The sequence below is a fragment of the Chiloscyllium plagiosum genome, unplaced genomic scaffold (assembly GCF_004010195.1).
Source record: "Chiloscyllium plagiosum isolate BGI_BamShark_2017 unplaced genomic scaffold, ASM401019v2 scaf_8142, whole genome shotgun sequence".
In the NCBI taxonomy this organism is placed as follows: domain Eukaryota; kingdom Metazoa; phylum Chordata; class Chondrichthyes; order Orectolobiformes; family Hemiscylliidae; genus Chiloscyllium; species Chiloscyllium plagiosum.
Window position 1 is genome coordinate 1,798 of NW_025214580.1, and position 10,506 is coordinate 12,303.

General features: G+C 39.8%; 1 protein-coding gene across 1 annotated transcript in view; it reads left to right on the top strand.

The window, feature by feature from the left end:
* The first annotated feature begins 2,524 nt into the window (after window positions 1–2,524).
* The window catches only part of LOC122547944 (receptor-transporting protein 3-like), a 23,673-nt gene continuing 15,691 nt past the window's right edge, over window positions 2,525–10,506 (top strand). The window contains exons 1-2 of the mRNA XM_043686505.1: window positions 2,525–2,653; window positions 5,786–5,962. Coding sequence (XP_043542440.1) covers window positions 5,790–5,962 — 173 coding nt within the window. The 5' untranslated portion in view covers window positions 2,525–2,653; window positions 5,786–5,789. The remainder of the gene's footprint in view (window positions 2,654–5,785; window positions 5,963–10,506) is intronic.

The following is a 10,506-nucleotide window of genomic DNA, read 5'->3' on the forward strand; positions in this document are numbered from 1 at the left end:
ATTGCATATACATGATTTTCACTGCAGAGTTTAAAAATTCTAATCAAATGCCTGTGCATCTTGTCACTCTTTATGATGTAAGTGTTTTTGGTGGAAACAGACTGAAAATATGTTGTGTGGCTAGCCCACCATCTTCCTATCCCTGATCCACTACCAGTGCATAGCCGACAGACACCAAAATAAGCAGCCCAACACATTTTCAAAAAAATAAATACCGAAAAGTTGAGTTTGTTAATATACCCGTTGATTGAAATATGCTGCTCACTCCATAATACGTTGGCCTTGGCCCATGGGCATGAGTTAGAAGGCAGTTTTATAAAATACTTCTTTGAAAAGCCAGCAAGAAAGTGGACCACATTAACTGGGGATTGCCCTGGTGCAAACAGGGGACAGCTCCCCATAAGATTTAATCCCCATTTTGTTCTTTTCTCTCTGCCCTCTCCCTCCCTCCCCATTCCCAGGAATCCTACTTACTAGCTGCCTAAAACCCCAGGATTACCTGGATCCAGATGTCATAGCTGTCTTCATTCTGGAGATTACTTCCAACATTCAGTTTTGGCACTGCCAGATCTCCTGGAGACCAATTGGTTGATAACCCTCGAGTTGGGGCCGGTGGGGAAGGTCTTCCGTCCACAGAGAGGTGAAAGTCCAGTCCTCACCTCCATAAGGCTGCCAGCACTGCATCATAGCTGTGGGGTAGACTTGCTGGATGTTGGTCAGTGCAGCATCGCCTTTACAGTTGAGGTGGAGTGAGTGGTGAAAAATATCCCTCATTCTACATCCTGCACAACAAAGCAAACCAGCCTGAATACAGAAACTAGGAGCAGACCATTTGGCCCTTTGAGCCTGATCTGCCATTCAATATGCTCATGACTGATCCTCTCTCTCAATGCCAAATTCCCACTTTCTCCCCATACCCCTGGCATGGAGGCGATAGGCTAAATAGCCTCCTGTGCTGTAAACATTGAGTATCTGGACAGAATGCAGAATTTCTGGAATGCAGAAAATTTCAGAAATATGTGCAAAAAACAAATCCATTTTAAAAAATTATTGAATGACTTATACAATTGGTCCTTTTCTTTACCTATAAATGTTGCATTTTTGTACAACATTGCCCTTTTATCACAGACTATTAATATCCCAACTCTGTTCTCCTAGGATAGTGCACTAACAGATGAGGAAATAGAAAGTGAAACTGAATAAAATGGAAGCAAGCCGCTGTTGTAACTCAGATTTAGGTAAACAGAAATGAAAGGCCATCAAGCAAGCACAGGGGTCACAGAGTGGTAGGCAGAGGAATAGGACTTTGATAAATATATAGAGGGGAGGTTGGGATGTGTCAGAGACCTTTGTGCAGCAACAAGTACTGCTACTTCACCTTCTTCTAAAGGGTCAGAAATAAAACCTAAGGAAGGTGGTACTCTGGATGATCAGGACGATGGGCCCATCACGGAAACAAATGACAAACTAACAGATACAGGCCTTAAGGTGTAAATGTGAAATGAGTACTTAATCATCTTTGCCATATTTAAATGTGATAGCTGTAAGAAGACAAGAAAATCTTGTGACTGACAGTCTGTAATCATGATAGTGAGTTTTAGAAGAGTCCTTGGTCAGGATCAACTCAGATGGTTAAAAACTAGGCTGTTGGCTACTTTACCTTTCATTAAATATTCACAAAATATTAATAGGATAAGGCTTGGTATGAGATAAATATAGAATTGTCTCTCTAATATTGATTGTAATGTCATTTCTTGAATCACAAATGATGTGGATCAACTATATACAAATTAAGCATTAAACTTTTACTTTACAAAGAGGAGGCAGAAACATTGACCAAAAGATCTGAAGATCTAATGTAATATCGACCGTAATAATCTATAAATACTTTATATTTGGTCTGAACTAAAGAAGAGTTTACAAAGTTATTTATTGTTTGACCATCTCATAAAACTCCCAAGATTTTATTTGTTTTGATTAAAAACTGTAAATACAAAGAGCATGAACCAATGTGTCCACAATTTCAGCAAAGAAGTCAACAGTGAGTCTGCAGTTCTTTCCAATTTTGCCAGCAATGTGTTTAAAAAGATTCAATTTCCTACCACTACACAAAATGTTAAACTATTTTCCCTTCTACCAGACACAGGAGGCACCTACATCACTGGAAATCCCTTCTGTAAAATCAACGGTTACTGAAGGTAATCTGAGGCCCAGGGCCTATAGGGAACACAGATAAACAATGTGATATTCTGGAAAATTTTAATACAATCCATGTTTCACATATTGAAATCAAATTAAAGTAAAATTGTGCAGAGTGCTAAAATGCAACTGGCTGATCACGTTAGGGTTATTCCCAATGTTATTGAGTTTTGCTATGATGGTATTAATTAAATTCTTATAATCTTTCAGGATTGCTTAGGAGAGAGTCACAAAAGTGAAATTAGAATAAGTCTACAGTCATGTGATTTCTTGGAAATGACATAAGAAAAGTGAAACCTATCATGTTGTTGATAAACTCCGCCTCACTGAATTGCATACCTAAAAGTCGACAACTCTTTGCCACAATAAAATACTTAACTGTTTTCTATAGTGAAAAGAATTTGCTTTCTGATCAAGCTGTTTTATTGCAGGGGAGAAACGTATTGTCAAAAAGGTAAAGGCTTCTGTTATTCCATGGAATTGTATTTATTTGATTATGTGTGATTCTTACTTCAATTCCTCTATCTGAGCATAAACAGAAAGGCTTACCTCGGTCTGTTTAGAGGTGCTGTTTCATTGCATCGAATGTCTACAGATTCCTAGGGTGTACATGCCAGCCGACCTGCAAGAGCCCAGTTCTGGAATGCGTTGCTCCAGGAGCACATGCAGCTCCTTTCATCTCAAATGCAGTCCTCAAACTTTTTCAGTGAGATTACCTTATAATGAGAAGGCTAAAAAAATTAAATCAAGTCTAATAAGAACTATGTCTTTTACTGTGGACAAACATTCTTTTGCACTTAATGGTTTCAAATAATTACTTTTCTGAAAAATATGATTATACTGTAAGTAAACCTATTTGAATGGTATGGCAATACTATAGTTATAGATAATGTCTTTGGTTTGAGGAACAGGGTTTAAACTTCTGACAATTATAATTTATAACAAAGCTGTGAAAATAATTTTTTCTATGCACCTGTGCAGCTTTTTATTACTAATTGTATAGCTGTGAAAATTGTAATTCTATGCATTTTAAGTTGCAGTTTTTCTTAAAGATGACTTTGCTGACAAAAATTATAGGAATAAAATTCCACATATTACAAAACATATTAGTAAAAAACACAGAAAAAATGAACACTGAATGGGCTGGGCAGAGTAGATGTTGGGAAGATGTTTTCATTGGTAAGACAGACTAGGACCCGAGGGCATAGACTTAGAGTAAAGATCTTTTATAACAGATATAAAGAGGAACTTCTTCAGCTAGAGAGTGTCGAACCTATGGAATTCATTGCAACAGAAGGCTGTGGAGGCCAGATCATTCATTGAGTATATTTAAGACTGAGATAGATAGGCTCTTGAGTATCAAAGGAATCAAGGGTTCAGAGAGAAAGCAGCAAAATGGGGTTGAGAAACTTATCAGCCATGATTGAATGGTGGAGCAGACTTGATGGGCTGAATGGCCTAATTTCTGCTCCTGTGTCTTATGGTCTTATGGAATTATTTCAGTTACGTATGTTTATGCATTTATTCAAAATGTTAATGCGTTGTTTTACATTAAATTAATATGCTTATACATAATTCAGGCAAATTGACACAAACCTGAACAATAAATATTCTACAATTCAAAAAGAAACAAAAAAATGTAAAAAATGTCAATAAAATTAATATCTCAGATAGGAATAAATTACTGCAGATGCTGAATCTGTCCTGAAAACAAAAAGTGCTGGAAATCACAGCGGGTCAGGTAGCATCCAGAGAGAGGGCAAGCTAACATTTCGAGTCGATGCTACCTTCAGCGTTCATGAAGAGTCATCTAGACTCGAAATGCTAGCTTGCTCTCTCTCCATGAATGCTACCTGACCAGCTGCAATTTCCAGCATTTTCTGTTTTCAGTGATAAAACAGACAGTGATTTCAACTTGAATTAAATTTTTCAGCTCTTTTAATTGATACATAAATGCAATGCAGTATTTTATTTATAATACATAAAAATTTTGCATTTGAACTAAATACTTGGCAACTTGCTGTGCATTAGGTTTGAAAATGCCATCATTTCTTTGTGACCACCATTCTATGTTTTTTTTAATAATAAAAATACTGTTTAGATAAAAATGATTGCTGTCCCCTGCTCTAGGATTTTGTAATCAGGTTCTCCAGTGCTCCCCTTTTATAGAACTCTCTTGAATCAAAGCTTCCAACCGAATCTGCATTTTGCACTTTTGTTAAAGGTGACTCTACTTCAATTGCCACAAATACAGTTAACACAATTGTGTCATAGGCCAATCCAAAAGCCCCTTCCTTCACTTTAACAATGTTATGTCCCTCTTACTTCACTTCTCCCATACAGATTGACTACTGGCCCATCCCACATTTCCTTTATGTTTACATAGGAAAATTGATAAATAATTCCAACAAAGGGAGACCCTTTGAGTGGCTATCCCCATCTTTTTGAGGAGAAAGCAATGGAAGTAATTGGTATTCATTTTTCCTTTATATTCAATGATACTGACAACAAAGAGAACATTGGGAATTGGGATACATTTTCTCCAATTTCAGCCAATTTCTCTGCATAAACCTTCATCCTCCCCAGCATTACTTGCAGCTCACTTTCTTACTGCCAGATACAGGGGATCAGTGGATAACCAATTAATCCCACTCCCTTTCCACAATCTTGTACCTTATATCCTTTCAAGAAGTCAGCCAATTTTTGTTTTGAATGCCACAACCGAGCCTACTTCTATCATTTTTATACACAATAACGTGCTGTGTGACAAAAGAAGCCACAGAAAAATAAATCAATAAAACTGACTAAATCTGAGACTTTCAGCCTCATTGTAATATTTAAATTGTCAACCTGCCACCTGGTACTGAAATGGCTGTCTACTCTTAGTTCCATCGCTGTTAATTCTGAAAGTGAATGGTTTTGAGTCAGTATTGAGATTTTAAAATCTGATTCAAACCCAATCGCTCCATTTTTAGCAGTTTGTTCTTATTTACTCTAACATTAGGAATTGCTTCAGAATCACTGAGCAAATTAAAAACTGAATAGGAGGGATATCCAGTGAATTCGAAACAGTGGCTATGGTTAGCACTACTGCCTCGCAGAACCAGGGATGTGAGTTCGATTCCACCCTCGGGCTACTGCTGTGTGGAGTTTGCACATTCTCCCCATTACTGTGTGGGTTTCCTTCGGATCCTTCAGTTTCCGCCCATAGTCCAAAGGTGTGCAGGTTAGATGGATTGGCCATGCTAAATTGCCCAAGATGCCAGAGAAATGGCACTGCCAAAGACTTTCAATTCTCCTGTCCTTTATTCCCTTGATAATCCATTAGTCCTTTATAAAATAAAATCAGTAAGATGTATTTCATGATATTTGGATATATTCATCCTCTGCCTCAGTCATGGAGCTACACTTGTACTGCGTATGTTTCAAATAAATGACAAAAAGCTCTATGGCTACACTGCTCTGACCAAGGTCCCTCTTGGTTTCAGCTGTCTACTGAGAGTGCGGGATTGGTTAATTTAAGCACTGCATTTTGCTTAAGCATGTTATGTGTTCACACAACTTTTTTTTAATCATATAACATTAGAAAAATGGCACGAATGCAAAGAACAAATCCTTGGATTGACACATTCTCTAGATGTGTGGGTGAACTGCAATACACAGACAGGTGGACATTAAATTTCAATTATAAACTTGATGCAAATTTAACTCCATTGCAAAGAGAAGGAGGTTGGAAAGTTTATACAACATCATCATTTGGCAGGTAAGAGATTATTTATTTGAAGATCAAGTATACAACTTAGACACCAGAAACCTGTTCGATGTAAGATAAATGGTGGGCCCAGTTACCACCTGTAAACAAACAATTAAACTTCAATTAAGGTATAATAAAATTACAATAAATTGAATTGCAGCACGTGCACCCACAAACCTTTGTTATGTGGAGCCTCAAGATCATCAAGAAGGTCCCTATGCAACTCTGTTTTGCTGACAAATACGTTCTATGTCAAAAAAAAGGGACACTGTAAATATTTGAGAAAATTATTTATTTTTCAATCTGCTCACTATTTATAATTGCTGGATCTTGCGCAGTAAAAGGCACTGAAAAGGTCTGGAAGATACCTGTGGGGAAAATGTATTTATCTTTTCCCACTTGGCATGTTTTCTTCAGATGAGTGCGACACAGTCTGCCATATCATCAATGCAGTCAAACATGCTTTCTGTACTTTTATTCAGCAGTGCAAACTTCTGCAGAATCTCTTTGGTCTTTGCAATTTCAGCTTAGAAAGGTGAGCAGCCAGGGATTCAACAGATTTTTCAGCTATACTTGCAGGGTTTAGCATAGAGATATATATGATGATATCAAATGATAGCTTGCCCATGATTCCATGCTGTGGCATGGGCTAACACAGCTCCAAATTTGTTGGTGTGGTCAGATGACAAGCTGGAATGAGATTGGCTAATCCAGAGTTACAAGTTGGAATTTCACCTTATCCTGGGCATCTTTTGACTAGATTGACTAGTTCTGAGGAAAGGTCCTAAAGAGAGAGCTAAGAATAGCCAGGAGGGGACATGAGAATAGACAATAGATGCAGGAGTAGGCCATTCTGCCCTTCGAGCCTGCACCACCATTTAATATGATCATAGCTGATCATCCTTAATCAGAAGTTGTTGGCAGATAGGATCAAGGAAATCTCTAAGGTTTTCTATAGGTATATCAGGAATAAAAGAATGAATAGAGTAAAATTAGGGCCAATCAAGGATGGTAGTGGGAGGTTGTGTGTGGAGTCAAAGGAGATAGGGGAAGCGACAAATGAATACTTTTCGTCAGTATTTCACAATAGAATGGTCGAGGAGAATGCTGAGACTAGATGGGATTGAGGTGCATAAGGAGGAGGGGTTAGCAATTCTGGAAAGTGTAAAAATAGATAAGCCCCTGGGCCAGATGGGATTTATCCTAGGGTTCTCGGGGAAGCCAGGGAGGAGATTGCCGAGCCTTTTGCTTTGAACTTTGGTCATCATTGTCTGCAGGAATAGTGCCAGAAGACTGGAGGATAGCAAATGTTGTTCCCTTGTTTAAGAAGGGGAGTAGAGATAATCCTGGAAATTGTAAACCTGACAGTCTTACTTCAGTTGTGGGTAAAGTGTTGGAGAGGCTTATAAGAAATAGGATTTATAATCATCTAGAAAGGAATAAGTTGATTAGGGATAGTCAATGCGGTTTTGAGCCTCACAAAACTTATTGAGTTCTTTGAGAAGGTGACAAACAGATAGATGAAGGTAAAGCAGTTGATGTTTATATGGATTTCAGTAAGGCATTTGATAAGGTTCCCCACAGTAGGCTATTGCACAAAATATAGACGCATGGGATTGAGGTTGATTTAGTGGTTTGGATCAGAAATTGGCTAGTTGAAAGAAGACAGAGGGTCGTTGTTGATGGGAAGTATTCATCCTGGAGTTCAGTTACTAGTGGGATACCGCAAGGATCTGTTTTGGTCTGCTGTTGTTTGTCATACTTATAAATGAGCTGGATGAGGGCATAGAAGGATGGGTTAATTATTTTGCGGATGACCTGAAGGTAGGTAGAGTTGTGGATTGTGTTGAAAGATGTTGTAGGTTACAGACAGACATAGAAAAGCTGCAGAGCTGGGCTGAGAAGTGGCAAATGGAGTTTAATATGAAAGGGTGTCAGGTGATTCACTTTGGAAGGAATGCAGAGTACTGGGCTAATGGTATGATTCTTGGTAGTGTAGATGAGCGGAGAGATCTCAGCAGCCAGGTACATAGATCCTTGAAAGTTGCCACCCAGGTTGATAGGGTTATTAAGAAGGCATACGGTGTGTTAGCTTTCATTGATAGAGGGATTGTGTTTCAGAACCATGAGATCATGCTGCAGCTGTACAAAGGTCTGGTGCAGCCACATTTGGAGTATTGTGTACAGTTCTGGTCACTGCATTACAGGAAGGATGTGGGATCTTTGGAAAGGGTTCAGAGGAGATTTACTAGGATGTTGCGTGGTCTGGAGAGAAGGTCTTATGATGAAAGGCTGATGGATTTGAGGCTATTTTCATTAGAGAGAAGGAGAGGTGACTTAATTGAGACATATAAGATCATTAGAGGGTTAGATAGGTTGGACAGTGAGAGCCTTTTTCCTTGGTTGGTGATGGCCAGCACGAGGAGACATAGCTTTAAATTGAGGGGTGATGGATATAGGACAGATGTCAGAGATAGTTTCTTAACTCAGAAAATAGTAGGGGCGTGCAACGCACTGCCTGCAACAGCAGTAGATTCACCAACTTTAGGGGCATTTAAATGTTCATTGGATACGAATATGGACAAAAATGGAATGCTGTAGGTTGGATGGACTTCAGATAGGATCCACAGATTGATGCAACATCGAGGGCCGAAGGGCTGCAATGTTATGTTCTATGTTCTATGTCACTGGAGCTGAAACGTTAATTCTGATTGTTCTTCACAGATGCTGCCAGACCTGCTGAACTTTTCCAGCAATTTTCTGTGTTTGATCCAGGACCTGTCTTGCTGACATTATACTGTGAAGTGATTTCATCATCATTGACATTGTTCCTCACCGTAGTCTCCAATTAAATCCTTGAGTACTACTGTATACAGATTTCTTTTGTACTGAGTGTCACGACTCATTGGTGTAGTGCACTGAAAATCAAGCCCCACCATTTCTGGAGTTGTGAAATAAATTGATCAAAGTTCCCAGCTTACCCGAGCAACAAACCCAAGATAAAAGAGAAACCCAACAGATTCTGAACTTTATAAAAGAGAGCAATTTATTGCCAACAGATTGTTTTTAAACCAATGGCAGAAAACGAACATTACTAAATTATAAATCTCTATAATCTAAATTCTTGTATTGACACCAGAATTGGGGGTGTAGTGGACAGCGAAGAAGGTTACCTCAGATAACAATGGGATCTTAATCAGATGGGCCAATGGGCGTGGCAGATGGAATTTAATTTAGATAAATGCGAGATGCTGCATGTTGGGAAAGCAAATCTTAGCAGGACTTATACACTTATTGGTAAGGTCCTAGGGAGTGTTGCTGAACCTTGGAGTGCAGGTACATAGCTCCTTGAAAGTAGAATTGCAGGTAGATAGGATAGTGAAGAAGGCATTTGGTATGCTTTGCTTTATTGGTCAGAGTATTGAGTACAGGAGTTGGGAGGTCATGTTGCAGCTGTACATGACATTGGTTAGGCCACTTTTAGAATATTGCATGCAATTCTGGTCTCCTTCCTATCGGAAGGATGTTGTGAAACTTGAAAGTGCTCAGAAAAGATTTACAAGGCTGTTACCGAGGTTGGAGGTTTGAGTTATAGGGAGAGGTGAAATAGGCTAGGACTGTTTTCCCTGGAGCATCAAAGGCTGAGGAGTGACCTTATAGAGGTGTATAAAGTCATGAGGGGCATGGATAGGGTAAATAGACAAGGTCTTTTCCAGGAATGGGGGAGTCCAGAACCAAAGGGCATAGGTTTAGGCTGAGAGGGGAAAGATATAAAATAGACCGAAGGGGCAACTTTTTCACACAGATGGTGGTGCATGTGTGGAATGGGCTGCCAGAGGAAGTGACAGAAGGAGTTTAATTTAGATCCCTCTACACTCCATTCACCATGACCAGGCCCTCCAAGCCCTCCGTTTCTTCCTCTCCCGACGTTCCCAACAGTACCCTTCCACTGACACTCTCATTTGTTTGGCTGAACTGGTCCTCACCCTTAACAATTTCTCCTTTGAATCCTCTCACTTCCTCCAGAGCAAAGGGATAGCCATGGGCACCCATATGGGCCCCAGCTATGCTGGTCTCTTTATTGGCTACGTAGAACAGTCCATCTTCCGTAGTTACACCGGCACCACTCCCCACCTCTTCCTCCGCTACATTGATGACTGCATTGGCGCCACCTCGTGCTCCCGCGAGGAGGTTGAGCAATTCATCAACTTCACCAATACATTCCACCCTGACCTTAAATTTACCTGGATCATCTCTGACATCTCCCTCCCTTTCCTGGACCTCTCCATCTCCATTAATGACGACCGACTTGACACTGACATTTTTCACAAACCCACCGACTCCCACAGCTACCTGGATTGCACTTCTTCCCGCTATACCTCCTGCAAAAATGCCATCCCATATTCCCAATTCCTCCGCTTCCACCATATCTGCTCCCAGGAGGACCAGTTCCACCACAGAACACACCAGATGGCCTCCTTCTTTAGAAACCGCAATTTCCCTTCCCACATGGTTAAAGATGCCCTCCAATGCATCTCGTCCACATCCTGCAC